At 42.7% G+C, this 19,067-nt stretch overlaps 1 protein-coding gene across 5 annotated transcripts in view; it reads right to left on the minus strand.

Moving 5' to 3' along the window:
* Positions 1-1,142: 1,142 nt before the first annotated feature.
* Positions 1,143-19,067, minus strand: part of SPATA18 (spermatogenesis associated 18) — a 29,929-nt gene continuing 12,004 nt past the window's right edge. The window contains exons 4-13 of one of the 5 annotated variants that reach the window (XR_015697917.1): positions 17,230-17,348; positions 15,632-15,727; positions 14,245-14,379; positions 11,373-11,604; positions 9,238-9,396; positions 8,610-8,782; positions 6,734-6,849; positions 4,340-4,426; positions 3,601-3,646; positions 1,143-1,912 (exon numbers count right to left, since the gene is read on the minus strand). Coding sequence is in view for 4 of the 5 variants with exons in the window: in XM_087724749.1 (XP_087580875.1) it covers positions 3,560-3,646; positions 4,340-4,426; positions 6,726-6,849; positions 8,610-8,782; positions 9,238-9,396; positions 11,373-11,604; positions 14,245-14,379; positions 15,632-15,727; positions 17,230-17,348 (1,212 nt within the window). In the remaining variant the exon portion in view is untranslated. Of the gene's footprint in view, positions 1,913-2,603; positions 3,647-4,339; positions 4,427-6,725; positions 6,850-8,609; positions 8,783-9,237; positions 9,397-11,372; positions 11,605-14,244; positions 14,380-15,631; positions 15,728-17,229; positions 17,349-19,067 lie in introns of those variants that run through there. The other 4 variants (XM_087724750.1, XM_087724753.1, XM_087724749.1 and 1 more) reach the window with 4 other exon arrangements.

Consider the following 19,067-nt stretch of genomic DNA (forward strand, 5'->3'; position numbering starts at 1 on the left):
AAAATATTTAATACACACACTTTAAATCAATTATCTTTGGTCCAAAGCAATAATGAGACTATAAATTTGATTATTTTTTTTTAAAAGCAACCAAAATGGTTAATCAACAGCATGCACACACATACCCATACAAAATAGAGTATTGATTTTTTTTTAAATGATCAAAACATTAGAAGTAACAATATCAGCTATCACTGCTTTTAGCTAAAATATGTTTGCTTGGTAAAGATCGCTGCACCAAATCACTTAACCAGCGAATTCAATGCAAACTCAGATCTGTCACATTTTGTTTGTCTGCTACTTAAGATAATTTTGTTTCTCGTCAATCCTTTGTCCATTCCTCCAAGACTTTTTCTTTTTGCTTCTTTCTAATAACTCTCATCTTATTACTCAGATTATTTGCAGTCTTGATAACCTTGTTCTAATAATCAATCTTTGAAATTGCAGGCTCTTTCAAAGTTTAAAAAGATGGTTTTGCCTTCCGTGAACGTTAGAATAAAATAACAGAGTTGGAAGGGAACTTCTGGTCCAACCCCCTGCTTAGGCAGGAAACCCTACACCACTTCAGACAAATGTTTTCTTTAAAACTTCCAGTGTTGGAGCATTCACAACTTCTGGAGGCAAGTTGTTCTAAGGATTAATTGTTCCAACTGTCAGGAAATTTCTCCTTAGTTCTAAGTTGCTTCTCTCCTTGATTAGTTTCCACCCATTGCTTCTTGGCCTGCCCTCGGGTGCTTTGGAGAATAGCTTGACTCCCTCTTCTTTGTGGCAGCCCCTGAGGTATTGGAAGACTGCTATCATGTCTCCCCTAGCCCTCCTTTTGACATACCCAGTTCCTGCAACCGTTCTTCATGTTTTAGCCTGCAGTCCCCTAATCATCTTTGTTGTTTTTCTCTGCGCTCTTTCTAGAGTCTTGAAAAATTGAAACGTGTGGAACATTTGGGTTCCTTCAGATTATACAGATTTAAGGGCACATTAGTTCTGGCATTAAGCAAAGCCAGAGGGGTCAATTCCTTAAAGAGAAGAAAATACATGTTCCAGTAGGTAACCCTGTGAAACATTCTCTTAATGAAAATGTGTTTCAAAAGTCTAAGTGGTGTATATTTCTTATAGGTTTAAAAATAAAGGTGGTGTTTTATTTATACAGTCATGAGCAATAGAAAAGATTACTCCCTGTTATTGTGAAATTGAGTACATGTCTACTGCTGAAATAAAAAGTTCTAATTCTTATATCAACAGTTACATAATTATGTAAAAACCACAATGTTACGATCATATTTCCATGAAAATATAGCTCTATATTTTCACTGGGCTTGATCTTAACAGCGATAGGCATCTTTCATTCCATTTCTTACAATTGGACTAAATGCCCTAAATTTTATTCAAATGCCCTAAATAAGCACCACTTTGTGATTATACTTCAAAAGACATCCATACCATGCAATCTTAAAACACATCTACTCTGTATTAAGTCCCACAGAGTTTAATCAAAACTCAGTTGCAAGCAAATACACACAATATAGGAATGCAGCCTCAACATATTGCGGTTCTCAAAATAAATCCTAAAAGTCTGCTATCACAATGTATTGAATGCCGACATCCTATCCCATTTCGCCCTCCGAATTCTGCAAAGGAAGTGATGTCACAAGCTATTGTAAACAATCTTTAAAGATCAAGAAACCTTCAAATGCATATGCAATTTTAAAATCGTGGCTGCATTCATTTTGCTGAAAAAAAATTGCAGAGTTATAAAAAACATATTAAGCTTTGTCGGAGGTATTCAAAGCAGATGTTCACATTATTTTAACTGTAGTTTGAGGTACTACTGGAACTGGAGAAGGCACCGTAGAAGCAGATGGGTTGAGATGAACAGAATCAAAAAAACCCATATCCTATTGGAGAATCTACTTTCCTATTGGAGAAAAAAAATGTATATAGATATAGCATTATGCATAAATGCCCCCCACCCCACCCCAAGTAACTCTGCAGTAAATTAATAGGAGGTAGTAAGGTATATATTTACAACAGGGACGTGCAGTCACTAGAGGCAAGGGAGGCGGGGCCTCACCAGTCTCCTCAGGGAAAGGAAAGGATTTTAAATAATTTTCTTAAAATAATTAAAGCCAGGGTAGTTGCTACCAGATTTCAAGTCACAGTGGCTTGGTGTCTGCTCTCAGTATTAACTAGGAGGAGGCCAGAGAACTAGGGGCCTCTTTTGCATAAGGAATTTTTCGCCTTTTAAGAGTTAAGCAAGGGTTAACAAGCGAAGAATTTCTTATGCAAATGAGGCACATATTCTCTCGCCTCCTGTAGAGGGCATTTTTAGAGGCTTTTTAGAGTATTCTAGGAGCGACTAGCTCAGTCTGACTTCAAAGCTCTGGCTTTTCAAGAGGGCAGGGTAGGGCAGGGAGAAGCAGAGTTGAAATCGTCTCTGAAACAGCTGGAAAAGGTGTGTGTGTGGGGAGGGGGGAGGAATTCAAAAAGTTTGATCGGAAGGCAGCAGGGAAAGGGGGGGTATGGCAGAGGAGCTGCTTTCAAGCCTTTGGAAAATATATCCAATCCAACTTCTGTGTTTGTGTTTGAGAGTGAGTGAATGAGAGAAGGATCGAAGTTCTCTGTGTGCGTGTGTCTGTTTGAGAGAGGGGGAGGGAAGGAGAGAGGGAGGAAGGAGGGGGAGGGAGAAGAAAAAGAATGGGAAAACTTATTTTGCAAGGGGGAAAAATGCTGTTGCTTTAAATCGGAACTTAGCATGCCTGGCTGTGGAATTCTGGGAGTTGAAGTCCACAAGTCTAAAAACAGCCTCACCGGGGCTAAAGCTGACCGCACGTCACTGATTTACAATCTTGTTTTCCCTTGTGTATTGATTATTTCTTTTGAGTAAGAAAAATGGGTTAGCCAAAGTTAACTACCTGGAATTGGCTTTCTCCAGCATGTTGATGTAATTTATAGTGAGTACCTATATGCAGCATAGAATTATCTGCATTTATTAATAATTTTTCTTAGTTCTGAATAGATCCCTCATTTGCAGTTTTATTTCCCTAAAGATACCGTTACTCTTGAAAAAGGACTCATGAACGCTAATAACTGCAGCAAATATTAAGAGATATGGGAATGCTTGGGTATAAAATGACGTAAGGAATTCTATTCACCCTAACCCAGAGGTCGGAAACCCTGGAGCCGCATGTGGCTCTTTCATTCCTCTGCTGTGGCTCCCTGTCGCCAGTGGGCTCCACAATTGATAGGGCTTTTGGTTAGGACAGGTAGAGGAAAAAGGACGCTGTTCTAGGAGGAGACTCTATGGTGGGGGAAAATGGACTTCTGGTTAGCTCCAGAATGGAACGAGGGGCTTCCAGTTAGGACCTTTGTGGCTCTTTGAGTGTTTATGGTTGCCGACCCCTGCCCTAGCCAAAAACCTTAACATCATTACAGGAAACTATTTATGTTAAAATAGTGCAAACGAAGAACATTGGTTTTAAAGGAAGAAAAAAAAAACCAGCCTGGAAAATTATATATTGAATCTTTACTTGATTATCATTTTATATTAAATTAAATTTGAATTTTAAATCCACGGCGGCCTACATTCTGAAAAGGCCCACTTACTTGGGCTTCCGTTCCTTAATGGGGAAGGACTCCGGCTTCGAGTTGTCTAAAAGACCAAAAAAAGAAAAAAAAAGATATTTTGATTCATCTCCACTCCTTTTACTCCAGAAAAGAAACCAAATCTGAATTGAACACATAGCATCAGATGAGGTGGAATGAAAAATTGTAATGTTTTATAATGATAGTCTCAGTGCCACAATTGGAATACATCATGGTGGAATTCAGCCGGTTTGGACTGATTCGGACGAATCGGTAGCTCCGACGATCAGCTGAGACCAAACCGGTTCACTCCGATGGTCCACCCCTGACCTATAGAGTAGTAGAGAGGAGGTCCTTCTCTGTAGCAGCTCCGGTCCTTTGGAACGAACTCCCCGCGGAGATCCGGACCCTCACCTCTCTCCAGGCCTTCCGGAAAGCTGTCAAAACCTGGCTGTGCCAGCAGGCCTGGGGTTGATGAGTTCCCCTCACCTCTCGACTGGTATGGCTGTGTGATTTTCGTGTATTTTAATTATGTGTACTGTTGTTTATGTCCCCTTTCCCCTTTGAGTTGTTCGCCGCCCTGAGTCCCTCCTGGAGAAGGGCAGCATACAAATAAACCAAATACAATACAATACAATCATCATCATCATCATCATCATCATCATCATCATCATCATCATCATAATGTTGCCTTCAGTGCAAACTCCTGGGAATGCATCTAATTTTGAACTACTATGTTAATTGGTTTATGTTACTTTACCAAATTCCGAGAGTATCCTGTACTACGAGACACAGGGCTAGCACTACGACTGCGACTTTGACTCCGTATTCTGCTTCTGGAAGACCACTGAAATAAAATACAAACCATGAAACAGATCTTAGTTAAGAGGGGATCCTTTTAATGTGTAGGCTTTGCAGAAAGTAGGAGACTATCGGGGAAGAAAGGACTTATTCCTTTTTTCGCTATACTGCAGGCAAATCTTGTCCATTTCAGAAGGGTCCACAAGATGGGGATCGAAACAATCAAGATGGCGGCTTTCACTGTGAAATCAAAGCTCCGCCTATTTTTATGTGCTGTCTTGACTCCTTTTGAGCCCATTCTTTGGACACCCCAACGTGCAGATGTTCCCACTCAGGTTGGCCATTGCTAACACCTCTGGGAATTGAACCCACATCTGGAACCAGTAAAAGTTGGGAAACACTGCTCTACCACATTCTAGAGTCCAATTCCAATGGTAGCATGCAAATGATCTGGAATTTCTCTCTAGCAAGATGCTTTAAAATTTCAGCCTTCCCTTTGACACACAGCTGAAATTCTAAATACTATCGCCTCTGTAATCCAATTGACAGATTGTGCTTAACCAAGGCTTGCTGAATAACTCACAATTTACTGGATTTGTACATCATACCCAAGCAAATTTATAAACCCAAGTATTTGAGTTTTAGATATTTTGGCTCAACAGATTGAGCCAAAACCGAAGGAACTGTGTTAACAGCTTAGCATAGCGCTTGAACCTAACATATATTATATTTTTTTCAAGATGACACCCTCCAGATATGCTGAATTTCCCCCGTAGCCAGGATTCCCAGCTTATGTGGAATTCTGGAGTTTGAAGTCTCTGTATGTCTTGTGTTTTGTGTTTTGTGGGATTAGAGATTGGTTGATAACTTCAGCTGAAGGATCGCTTAATTTCATGAATAGGCCATTTGATTTTAATCAGCCATTGTTAATTCAGTTAGTATTCATTTGTCTTTTGGTTCTGGGCTAGTTTTTCTTGGTGTATGCTTTTTTTGAAGGTACCTATCAGTGTTATATAAATGTGCAAGTACAGGTAGTCCTCAACGTATGACCACAATCGATCCCAAAATTTCTGTTGTTAAATGAGACATTTGTTAAGGTAACTTGAGGTCTACCTATACACCAGTGGTGGGATTCAAATTATTTAACAACCGGTTCTCTGCCCTAATGACTAGCTGGGTAGGCGTGGCTCGGTGGTCATGTGACTGGATGGGCGTGGCCAACTTAACATCACTCAAGTCAATGGCCGCTTCGCCTTAGCTGTTACAATGTAATAAGGGTTAACTGGAGAGGCAGTTTCTGTAAGTAGAGCAATAAAGATGAAGCTAGAAGCAACACCAGAGTGTTTCCTTCCTGCCTTCCTTACAGGATTAGCCCTGTAAAGTGGGAAAAAACAAAATGAGATTTCTTCCAACAACCGATTCTCCGAACTGCTAAGAAAGCTAACAACCGGTTCTCTCGAATAGGTGCGAACCGGCTGAATCCCACCACTGGTGTACACAGACACGTTAAGTGGGGAGGTGGAAGTAGACTGGAAAGGAAGAACGTTGAGCATCGCTGGGACTTCTGTGTGAGTTGTAATCTTTTTCGGTCTAATGTTTCCTTTTGTGGGTATGGGATTGTTTTAAATCCCAGACTGTTTTCCTTTGGAGCAAATATAGCTAAACGATTAATTAAGTTCGGTGTGATAAATGTAAGCCATCGTGAGCTTTTTGGATCACCTCATTCAGAACCTCCTATGCAGAGATGGGTTGCTCCCGGTTCAGCCTGGATCGGGCGAACCGGTAGCAGCGGCGGTGGGAGGCTCCCATAGTTTCGCTCTGTGATGCGATTCAAAAATTTTTTTATTACCTATGGGCGTGGCTTTGTGAGTGTGGCTTTGTGGGTGTGGCTTTGTGGGTGTGGCTTTGTGGGTGTGGCAGGGGAAGGATACTGCAAAATTCCCATTCCCTTCCCACCCTACTAACCTGCTTCCCAGTCCGTTCTCCTGTTCAGGGCAACAAAAGATCAGTTGGGAGGCTGGGAGGCAATGGGTGGGTGGGCGCGGCCAGCCTATTTCCCGGTTCTCCGAACTACTCAAAATTTCCGCTACCGGTTCTCCAGAACCAGTCAGAACTGGCTGAATACCACCTCTGGTTTCGCTTCTCATCCAAGAAGCTTCTTCAGGTCTGACAAGATAGTGAATCAATCTTTCCATCCTCCACTATCCTACCAGAGTCGAAGAAGCTTCTCGGATGAGAAGTGAAACGTCTTCCAAAGGGGAAAAAAACTCCAGTTGCCTCCTGAGAAAAGAAATAAGCAACTTTGGGAGCCCCGGCCTCTAAGTTTAAACATTTCAAAAGCCTACCAGAGCACCTCTTTTAGTTACAGCCTCTCCCTTCACAATCACTGAGTCCTCTTCCAGGAGCGCTGGCCAGATGTGATAAGCCACCAGTGGAGCTGTGAAATCAGAATCATAGCTGCGACGGTACCTAATCAGATACAAAAGAAATTCAGTTACAACTGAGGTTGCGGGTGGGAGTTTCCCTTATGTTCTCACCTGTCCATCTCGTGTTTCCCCAGGGCACTCGGAACAATTATCATGTTTATTCTGGCTTGAGGACGAAGGGGAAAGTATCAGATGATGCTTACAATAAAATGTCAAGCCTGCCATTGTATGCAAGCATGGAGGGCATAAATAATGGCTTGTCAGACGAAGGGGGAGAACTGCTAACAAGATTGTGAACCCTAACCTTTTTCTTCTCCTCGGGGGAGGGCCTTCTCTGTGGCTGCTCCGGCCCTCTGGAACGATCTCCCCGTGGAGATTCGGACCCTCACCACCCTTCTGGCTTTCCCCAAAGCCGTCAAGACCTGGCGATTCCGGCAGGCCTGGGGCTGATGAGTTCCCAGCCCCACTTGAATTGCTGTGACTGTTGTGTTGTTTTTAATCTGTTTTGTGTATCTTGTTCCTGTCTTGTTTGTTTTTTGTATTTCCCCCTTCCCCACTTGTTTGTTAGCCGCCCTGAGTCCCTCGGGAAGAGGGCGGCATACAAGTATAATAAACATCCAACATCCATTCTTGCGTGCCGAAATGTGTGGCAGCGTGCGCGAGCATGCCCACATCCATTATACAATGTACCCTTTCCCCTGTACATACATACACGACCCCCCCAGCTCCCCCTGCCCTGTGCATGTGCGTGAGCCCCCCCCCCATGCTCCCCCGCATGCATGCAATTTCTCTCCCCCCATTTTGGGCCTCCCTGAAGCCTCCTGAAACCAAAAATGGGGGGGGCGCAGCACCCCCCTCACCTCCCCGCCCCCATGCATGCATGTGTCGTCTCCCACATGTGGTGGATGGTGGATATGACCTAGTCAGCCTCCTGCACCACCGCATGTTTTTACTCTTCCTGGGCTCCCCAGCGAAAAAAGCGTGGCACGACAAAACCGCGGTCCACTAAAGCACGCCCGATTAAAGCACGTACGTGACGTCATCGGCAGCGCGACAAATACGACCGCGGAGAAAAAAGGGCGCTTTAAAAAGCGCTTTTAAAGCAAGCCGATTCACATAAAGGTAAGGGTTAGGTTTAGGGTTAGGGTTAGGTTAAGGGTTAGGTTTAGGTTTAGGGTTAGGGTTAGGGTTAGGTTAAGGGTTAGGGTTAGGTTTAGGGTTACGTTAAGCGTTAGGGTTAGGTTTAGGGTTAGGTTAAGGATTAGCGTTAGGTTTAGTGTTAGGTTAAGGGTTAGGTTTAGGGTTAGGTTTGGGGGGGGTTAGGTTTAGATTTGCGCGTTAAGTTTAAGTTTACCGCTCACAGCGTGCCGTTTTCGTCACGCTGTGATGACATCACGTGCGCGCTTTCATCGAGCGCGCTTTAGTCTAACGCAGTTTTGTGGTGGAACCGAAAAAAGCCTCCCCGGGCTCCAGAGATCTTCCCAAACTTTTGCTGGGCCTGCTTTTTGCTCCCCCCAAGCTCCGTGTGCGCTTACCTGCATTCAAAACGGGCCATGTGGGGACTCCTGGAAAAGGAAGGGTGGGCGGGGCCAGCCAGGAGTGGGATTTGGGCGGGGTTTCTGAGCTGCACAGAAACTTAGCTAGAGGTTCTCCCACCCCCCCTGCAAACCCCCAGCAGCCCACCTCTGGTTGAGTGTGGTTTTTAATTTGTTGCATCTCCGTTCAGGGAGGTGAATGTGTTCCCCCATCTTTTTGCTTTTTTAAGATTAGGTATGCAAAACATGCCTGCTTTGTTTCCCTTACTTGTACTCGCTGAACAGCTCTCCATCTGTACCAAAAGAAACGTCAAGGGGCGGATCTAAAGTTTGCATGGAAAAAGCTATCCGGCATAACTCTCGTATCAAGCTACTGATCATGATGAAATCAACGCCCGGGAGAGAAATCTTAGGACTGATGTTCAGAGCGCAGATGACTTCCTGAAAACATATAAAAATATGGGCGGTTACTTCCTAGAGAAAAATAATTGGGAATTACCCCCCCCACCCCCACCCCAAAAAGTAACAATTGCAGATAGGCCATTTAAAACTGGAACCCAAAATGATGGAATGACTATGTTAAGAACAAGTGGCTTCCTAAACTCTCCCCCCCCCCCCCCAATTCACATCAACATACTGGCATCCATCTGTGGGAAGTTATCATCCAGTGGCAGTGGAGGCCATAGCTGGGAGAGATTTTGTCAGTCTTGTCTGATACGCCAATTGTGGTTCTTCTCAGGGAAGATATCTTGACAACAATGACTGGTGCTCTCAAAAGTAAGGTTGGAATACTGTAAAACGGTCTGTATGGAATTGTCTTTGTAGCTTACTATGAAGATGCCCATTATAAAAGCAGCAGTGTTTTATTGAGCAATATAACTTTGGCCCAGACTTACACTGACGCTGGACTGAACATCATAGAGATCTTCCTGACGAATTATATACTCCATCACCATATCTTCAAGTGGTTCAGACCCTGAGTAACTGAGGGCCAGGGTCTTCCTAACACGCATTTTGAACTGTCTGAAGGCCTTCTTTGCTACATAGAAGGACTCCTGCAAATGAGAAGAGAGCAATTAAATTTAGATGCCCAAGCAATAGAGATAAACTGTATCTTGTAATAAAATAGCTGATCCAGTTGTTAACCTATGCTATTTTAAATTCTGTTAAACTGATGCAATGCTTTAAAAATTCTGATTAATAGTATAAAATATATACAAAGATGTATTCTGTGTTTTTTTATTTGTGCTGATAAATAAATAAAGGGATCTATTTCAAGCTATTTAGCTCTCATCAGCTAGCCATACCCTTACTGGGATTTGAACCTGGGCTATATTGCATACTAGGCAGACGTCTTAGCCATTAGGCCACAGCCTCTTATCCGTTATCAGTGAAGCCAGGGTGAAAGGTATCTATTAGATTTTTACAACCCCTGGTAAGCCCCAATTATGGGAGGAAGCTAACTGCTTCCATCATCTGTCAATCGGCTCGTCACAAGAGATGTATTCATATCTACAGAATGATGCACATAGGATTAGTGGTTGCAAAACACCACATATATACTGTAGATGGCATGTTTACGGAGAAAGAATAAGCATTGTCTTCATTTTTTTGCAATTAATGATTAATGAATTAAAGTTAACTAAATTAAAATAATCTAATTAATAAAAGGTAAACACAATTTATATTCTTGTTTTTTTTCAAAATCTTGTAAAGATAAAGTATCTATGCTGTAAACATTGGACCACCATTCAATGGCAGTAAAGATACAGAAAATGTTCTTTCCTGCCAGCTAATGGCCATCTTGATTTTTGCAACTCAAATGCTATATATTTTATACACCACCTCCAACTGAGGTGGTATATAATTTGTAATGAACATATCCAAGGATAGAGACTAGCTATTGGTGGCGCAGTGGTTAGAATCAGTGGTGGGATTCAAATTTCTTTACTACCAGTTCTGTGGGGCATGGGTTGGTGAGCGTGGCTTGGCTTTGTGGGCGTGGCTTTGTGGGCGTGGCAGGGAAAGGATACTGTAAAATCTCCATTCCCTCCCAATCATCTGGGACTTCGGAGGCAGAGAAAAGATGCGGGGCGGGGCCAGTCACAGGTGGTATTTACCAGAACTACTCAAAATTTCCGCTACCGGTTCTGCAGAACTGCTGATTACCACCTCTGGTCAGAATGCAGTATTGCAGGCTGACTTTGCCCTATAGCCAGGAGTTCAATCCTGACTGGCTCAAGGTTGACTCAGCCTTCCATCCTTCCGAGGTGGGTAAAATGAGGATCCAGATTGTTGAGGGCAATAGGCTGACTCTGTAAACCTCTCAGAGAGGGCTGTAAAAGCACTGTGGAAGTAGTATATAAGTCTAAGTGCTAGGTGCTATTCTTTTTACCGGGAGTAGACAATGTGTTTTGAGTTTTTAACGGCTTGTTTCAGAGAGATTTCACGCAGCTGCTAATGACTTCTGGGTTAATTAATCAGAGGAACAAACCATGGATCTTCTTTTAAGGGCACAAAAAAATACGAGTTCATAAAATAAACTCTAAGCAAGCCAGCAGTGGCCACTTATAAGTCATCTGGTGGGAGACTTCATGTGCAAATTGAACTACTAATTCTTCATAAAACATCTCCAATCTGTGATAAGCGTATTGCTGAGCCAACAACATCAACATTTCCGAGGTGGCGCAGTGGTGAAATGCAGCACTGCAGGCTACTTCAGCTGACTGCAGTTCTGCAGTTCGGCTGTTCAAATCCCACCGGCTCAAGGTTGACTCAGCCTTCCATCCTTCCGAGGTGGGTAAAATGAGGACCCGGATTGTTGTTGGGGGCGATATGCTGACTCTGTAAACCGCTTAGAGAGGGCTGAAAGCCCTATGAAGTGGTATATAAGTCGAACTGCTATTGCTACTGCTAAATTTCCGCAACGAGACCAACACTGAAGCTTCTAAGCAGTTTATGATCCATTTACACTTATCAAATTAATGAGTATGAATGGCATTAAAAAAATAAATAGCTGTGCGTCTCGTACCACAACAGCGGTGTAGATAATTCTCTGCGCCGTTTCCAGATCATCGGTGTAGCTCCTCAAGAGACTTTGAGCGTTTAGGCGTTCCTGAGAATAAATGTTATTGAATCGTTCCACGAGGCGAGTGTGGCGCAAAGCATGAGTAAGTCTTCCCCAGCTGGGCGAAAAATTTTGAGGCGGACTTGGAGATCTACTTCGGGCAAGTCTAGGAGAAGGAGATCGACCTCGTGCAAGTCTGAAACAGATTTGCCGAATGGCAGGAAGGGTAGGTTTTTACCGCTACAAACACTTTGCCCCAAACACAGACAGTCCTCGACTTACAACCGTTCATTTAGCGACCGTTCAAAGTTACGCCGGCACTGAAAAATGTGACTTACGAACGTTTTTCACAGTTACAACCTTTCCATCATCCCGGTGATCACGTGATCAGGATTCAGCTGCTTGGCAACTGGTTCGTGTTTATGACCGTTGCTGTGTCCCGGGGTCGTGGGACCCCCTTTTAGGACCTTCTGACGAGCAAAGTCAATGGGGAAATCAGATTCCCTTCACAACCAAATTACTAACTTATCAACTGCGGTGATTCACTTCACTAGCGTGGCAAGAAAAATTGCAAAATGGAGCAAAATTCACTTAACAAATTTCTCACTTAACAACATAAGTGTTGGGCACAATTGTGGTCATACTACCTGTAGTCAGAAATATAAATTTGAGAATATAATGTTATTGTTTCTATTGGTCTTACTATAACACCAGCCATTTTTATTATTACAATACAATAGCAGAGGGACCTTAAAGGTCTTCTAGTCCAACCCCCCTTCTTAGGCAGGAAACCCTATACTGTTCCAGACAAATGGCTATCCAACTTCTTCTTAAAGACTTACAGTGTTGGGGCATTCACAACTTCTGGAGGAAAGCTGTTCCACTGATTCATTGTTCTAACTGTAAGGAAATTTCTCCTCAGTTCTAGGTTGCTTCTCTCCTTGATTAGTTTCCACCCATTGCTTCTTGTTCTACCCTCAGGTTCCTTGGAGAATAGTTTGACTCCCTCTTCTTTGTGGCAACCCCTGAGATATTGGAAGACTGCTATCATGTCTCCCCTAGTCCTTCTTTTCATTAAACTAGACCTACCCAGTTCCTGCAACCGTTCTTCATATGTTTTAGTCTCCAGACCCCTAATCATCTTTGTTGCTCTTCTCTGCCCTCTTTCTAGAGTCTCCACATCTTTTCTACATCATGGCGACCAAAACAATTATTGCTTACCAGTTGATAACCTGGCATTGCCCGGGTATTTATTTATAGGGGGGAAATATCCGGACCAAATATAATTTCTAATGTTGGATTTTCCCATTTACCAGAGGGAGCCTCCTTGTGGAGTACTGTGAAGCCGTTACCATGGCAACTCCACTGCGCTATACAGTAGAAGCTATTTTACGGCAGTACAGTAGAAGCCATTGTAAGGCACAACAGGCTGTATCTTAATAGAACACACACACCCCCAAGGTATGTTAGGGGTGTCTTACCCCCGACAGTATTTGTTTCCAGAGTATAAGTCATCTGTGTACCAAGTTTGGTTGAAATTGTGTTTCAGAGTTATGCTGGAACATACACACACAGGTAGGTAGGTAGGTAGGTAGGTAGGTGTGTGGGTGGGTGGGTGGGTGGGTGGGTGGGTGGATGGATGGATGGATGGATGGATGGATGGATGGATGGATGGATGGATGGATGGATGGATGGATGGATGGATGGATGGATGGATGGATAGATAGATAGATAGATAGATAGATAGATAGATAGATAGATAGATAGATAGATAGATAGATAGATAGATAGATAGATAGATGGATCTGTGTTAATGATAGTGAGATACTTTACTGCTTTTGATTCTAGTACACTTTGATACATCAAATTAGTTGCTTGAATATTCCCAAATTCATGAAATGTTTAATGATTTTTTTTTTAATGTAGATACAATTCTTTCTCTTGACAGGCTGAACACTGGGCCCTAAGCTAACAAAATGAAACTCAATGTAGAGAAAAGTGAAGGCATACACTTAGGCAAGAAAAATCAGAAGTACATATATAGATTGGGAGAAACCAGACTTAATAGCAGTAACTGTGAGAGGGACCTTAATGGACAACCAATTAAACATGAACCATCAAGTGAGGTATTAATACCACTCTATGAAGCTTTAGTAAGACCTCATCTAGAATACTGCATCCAATTTTGGTCACCACACTAGAAAAAGATGTTGAGACTCTAGAAAGGGTGCAGAGAAACCAGGATGAATAGGGGACCGAAGGATAAAACATACGATGAACGGTTGCAGGAACTGGGCATGGTAGTCTAGTGAAGAGAAGGACTAGGGGAGAAATGATAGCAGTATTTCAATACTTGAGGGGCTGTCACAAAGAGGAGGGGATCAACCTATTTTTCCAAAGCATCTGAAGGCCAGAGAAGGAATAAGAGATTCAATCCAGAAATAAGGAGAAATTTCCTGACAGTGAGAACAACCAGCCAATGGAACAGTTGCCTTCGGAAGTTGTGGGAGCTTTCATCATGGAAGCTTTCAAGAAGAGACTGGACTGCCATCTGTCAACAACAGTGTGGGGGGTCTCCTGCTTGGGCAGGGGGTTGGACTAGATGACCTACAAGGTCCCTTCCAACTCCGTTATTCTGTTATCTGCACATTCTTTCTTCATCCAGAAAACATCTAACCATTTCTCCAGTCCATCACAAATAGAATAGAAGAAGACCCAGAATTTCTAATGAACGTAGAAATCAATCTACTTGAAGAAGACCCCCTTGAGTAAAAAAGCTTGTTTTTGGCTGTCCTAAGCTGCAAAAAAACCCCCAAAAAACTTCACTGGTCCTTACCTGCTGTGAAGAAGAGACTTCTCAGCCCGAAGGATAGCAATTTCATCCTTCATCCTCTGAAGGTGATTCTCGTACTCCTCCAGCTGTTCTAGAGTCGCCAAAGTGCTATCTGATTTTGCTCGAGAAGCATTTAGGCTTAACCACACACACAAAAAAAATCAGATAAAAATGAAATATTGAAATTACGTTCTGCCTTATGTGAAACATCTGCATGAGAGATTAAAAAAATGGTAATCAGGAGGAATTCAAGAGTTTTTGCTGCACAGACGACAATTATCTTCAAAGTAAGACTTAGCCTTTTTTTAAAAAATCTCTTAGCCACTCAAAAGTCATGTGGAACTTGCTGCATTATTAGCTATAAGATTATTATTTTAAAATTGGCTATTAAGCTATGCTCGTGCTCACTATCATTCTGTACTATCAACGCACACACATACACACAAAAAACACATTTAGGTTACAATATTAAATAAGCTTAACTAAAGAATAAACCTGAATGAGCACAGTGGGAATAAGCACAAGATTCTGGATAAGTTTGATTACACTGTTAAAAATCAACATGAAGCATTTTAAAAATGCCATGCCATTGTTTAAATGCATTATCCTGCAAACCTGTTGACTTTCCCCACACATTTCTGCTGATTTTCCCCTACCCACTTGAATTCAAAGTAACCACCGACAATAGAAATTAAAAAATAAGTATAATGCAAGTATATGCAACACTGCACACATCACACAGGCAAAATTGTTCAGAAGATTCAGTACAACGGCTGCTAAAATCACAGTGTGGAATATCATGAACAGAACGGTGTGAAAACTTTCAGCATGCAATCAGCCCCTTGACAACTCAACATCATACACCCATAAACTCACTCTAACCCTAATCTTTAAAAATGTGAAAGTCATAAATATCTAAAGATAAATAATAGAAAAACTTTCAGAGCTCTCTGACAATAACAATTTCCAATTCCATTCCAGCTATATACAGGTGTTTTTTTTTAATGTAAAAAATACACCACTACCATCTTTGGAATGGAGTGTCATTATAAGTAAGGCCAGCCTAATATTAGAAGAATAAGTCTCACTTGGTTCTTTTTTTGCTTAAATTCATGAAAATTATTACAGGCACTCCTCAACTTACGTCCACAATTGAGCCCGAAATGTATTTCGCTAAGTGAGAAATTTGTTAAGTGAATATTGCCTCAGTTTATATCTTTTCTTGCCACATTTGTTAAATGAATCGCTGCACTTGTTCAATTAGTAGCATGGTTGTAAAGTAAATCATTATAAAATGAAAAATCTAAAAGCTATAGAAAATTTTTGACAAATAGGTAATAGTTATAAATAGCCCTGCACGATAAGGGTTTTTTCTTCTTCTCTTCCTTACTCTGTTTTTAGCTGAACAATTTCATCTTCTGCTGCCAAAAGTGTAGTAGCTGATTTGGTCTTTGTGTCTTCAAGAGACAACTTGGCTTCTGCCAGACTGCAAGGGAATTTAATACCCAAAGATATATATTTTAAATGTAAAGACACTGTTTTTTTCTAGTTTGAAAAAATATGATTCCCCACCACCACCAATGAAATAGGGAGCAGTGCCTTGAAGGCTGCCACTCCAATAAACCCCTTGTGAGAGATTTGAGCAGGCTGTCTTAATAATATTAACAGGCAAAGTGCTTTATCAAAATCAAAACAACTAGTACACAGAAGTAGCCATCAACCAAACCAAATCTACTTTCTGGGGAAACATCATAATATAACAATCGAATTTACCTTTAGTGATTGTTAAGTACATGCGAGCAAAATATATGAATGGCCCAGGCATGTGTAACTTAAATCAGTGGTCACCAACTGGAATTCTGGGGACCACTGAGGGTCCACGAGAAAATTTTGGTGGTCTGCAGAAAAATTATTTGCATTTTTTTATATTGCACTAAATCGGGGGTCCTCAAACATATCCGGCCCCTGGGCTGGATATGTGCGACGAACGCTTGTGTTGCTGCAGAGAGTCTCCTCCTTTGGGGTCTTTTTGTGAGGGTTGGAGGGGGGGGAGAAATTCCAATTTGGGGTCTGCTTCAGCCTCCTGGTGAGGGGCTTTGGGCGAAGGCTGGAGGGAAGAGCCGCTGGTGACGAAGAGCTGGAGGGCGTTGTTCCAGTGGGACTGCATCATGGCCTGGAACTGGCTGACCATCTCAGCCCACTGAGCCTCCAGGCGCCAGCACCTGGCCTTGAACTCCTGCAGGTCTTCCCTCTGCTTGGAACGCCTATGCTCGTAGTCCTCGGCGAGGTGCCTCTACTGAGGTGAGTCTGGTGCTGAGGAGTCTCCTGCACAGCGTGGCTCTCCTGCGCTACGCGGCCAGCTACTCACCTCACTGCGCAGTGACGGCAGCGGGAGGAGGAGTCGCTGTTCCTGCCGCCATGATCCTGGCCCAGGAGGGTATTTTGCTTGTGCGCATGCGCGCACAAGAAAGAGATGAGAACGAGAAAAGGGCTGGAGCTCTTCCCAGCACTGAGTTGACTGCGAAGGACGCGGAATCGCAAAAAGCAGCCGAGAGGCTCATGGCTTCTTGGGGCGGACAGCATAGCTTGCAACCGGGTCAGCAGGGAGCCACAGCAGAGGGGTCAAAGAGCCACATGTGACTCTCGGGCTGCAGGTTGCCTACATCTGCGCTATATGGAATTTAAGTCTATATAATTTGATTTATGTTTAGGTCAATTTTGCTCGCATTATAAATGTATAATTCAAGATGTTTCTGAATATAATATAATATGCTCCGAATAAAATATGTAACATAATATACAGTCAGGATAAAAGCAAAACTAAAAAGCACCAGAATTCCCAGGTCCTAGCCATGCTGGCTGAAAATCCTGCCTGTTGTGTCCCATCATACCTGCTTGTAAATAACTGCAAAGTTATTTGTATACAACAGGATTCAATATTTTCAACATATAGAAGGATAAAAATAAAGGGGTTTTTTTCCCTCCTACTCTTGTTGCACCAAATTCAGCCGTAACCGCGTGGCACTCAGTTCTTTTTCCAGCTGTTCAACTTCAAAACTCCGAACGCTGCTTAACTCCCTCAGCAGTCTGTCTTTCTCGAGGGATTCCTACAAGCAGATATACATAGTCTAAAAATTATAAATGAAAGGGCATTTGAACATATCCTACAAGTGTTGTGAGAAATTATACAGATGTCTTGAATTAATTTTAATGTGGGGTGTGCAAGGATGGCCAAGCAAAAATTCATATGTTGTGAGGTTGCAACACAATCACCAGCATTGGTTTTTCATCCAGGCGTTGCAGCCCCTGACACACCAACATTGTAGCGTGCATTTCATCATCTTCACCCACTCGAAGCTTGGTTGCAAACATATTTTTTTTTTAATGTGCCAAAAAAACAACAGAGTTATGGGAGGTATATCTGTCTTACACACTTGGAGAGGAGCAGTGGTGGGATTCAAATTTACTACCAGTTCTGTGGGCGTGGCTTGGTGGGCGTGGCATGGCTTGGTGGGCGTGGCAGGGGAAGGATGCTGTAAAGTCTCCATTCCCACCCACTCCAGGGGAAGGATGCTGTAAAGTCTCCATTCCCACCCACTCCAGGGGAAGGTTACTGCAAAATCCTCATTTCCTCCCAATCAGCTGGGACTCAGGAAGCAGAAAATAGATGGGGATGGGGCCATTCAGAGGTGGTATTTACCGGTTCTCCGAACTATTCAAAATTTCCACTGCCGGTTCTCTAGAACTGGTCAGAACCTGCTGAATACCACCTCTTAAGTGGAGAAGAACCCTTGGAATAATGCTAGTGTCACCAGTAACTTCCAAGTCTTTCCATCAGGATTTCCCAAGTCTGGCAACTTCCAGGGAGGTGGACTTCAAATCCCAGAATTCCACAACCAATATGGCCACTGACGAGAACTCAGAGAGTTGAAGAAGGTAGAACTAGGAGGTTCTCTCTTCTTCTGGAAGAGAAGGTGTGAGACCTTTCACACCACATACTCAGCCACGTGTAAAGGAAGACTCAATCATCCAGGGCAAAAGTATCTATAAGGATTAAATCAGGGCAACTGGAGCACAGATTATTAAAACTGAGCCGTTTGAGTAAATTTATATGGATGAGTAACAAAGCATCTCAGTTTCAATAAACTTTACTCCAGTTGCCATAGTTTAACCTTTTTTAGATGCTCCGCCATCTATTCAGCCTGTTCTCTCCGTTTCAGGTGAACTGGTAGTGGTGGGAGGCTCCGCCCTCCTGCTGGAGACTCCACCCACCTGCCTCAATGTAAAGCACGAGCACTGAACATATGCAGAAGGCGGTGTGCATGCACAGATGAGGCGCATGTAAGCAAAGCAAGTGCACGAGCGTGCTCACATTTGCAAACCAGTAGGGGAGGTAAGTGAACTCCACCTCTGTCCGCCATGCCACATTAATCTACGTTAGGGGTAAGGAACCATGGCGCCTTTGTAAACGTCAACTCTTAGAGTTGGCTGGCTCAGGAATTCTGGGAGTTGAAGTCCACAAGTCATAAAAGGGGCCATCGTTCCCTCAGCCCTGATCTAAGTAAGATCCTCTGTCATTTGAAATTATTCTCCTGCTTCATACACTTTACCTAGCTTTTTCAAATTCATTTTCCCAACTATAAAATTGCATTTCCCATTAAGATATTCAACAAGAATATATAAATATGAAACCACAAATGCAAAACTTCGGGCACTGTTCCACAAAACAGCCATGTATAGGTTTGTACTGAGTCTAGGCTTCACCAAATCATGAAAGAGACTCCTTGTCCCGGAAAAAAACCTTTTTATTTGGCTAATGTGAATTC

The sequence above is a fragment of the Thamnophis sirtalis genome, unplaced genomic scaffold (assembly GCF_051295495.1).
Source record: "Thamnophis sirtalis isolate CommonGarterSnake01/CBP01778 unplaced genomic scaffold, rThaSir2_p1.2 scaffold_10, whole genome shotgun sequence".
Taxonomy (NCBI): domain Eukaryota; kingdom Metazoa; phylum Chordata; class Lepidosauria; order Squamata; family Natricidae; genus Thamnophis; species Thamnophis sirtalis.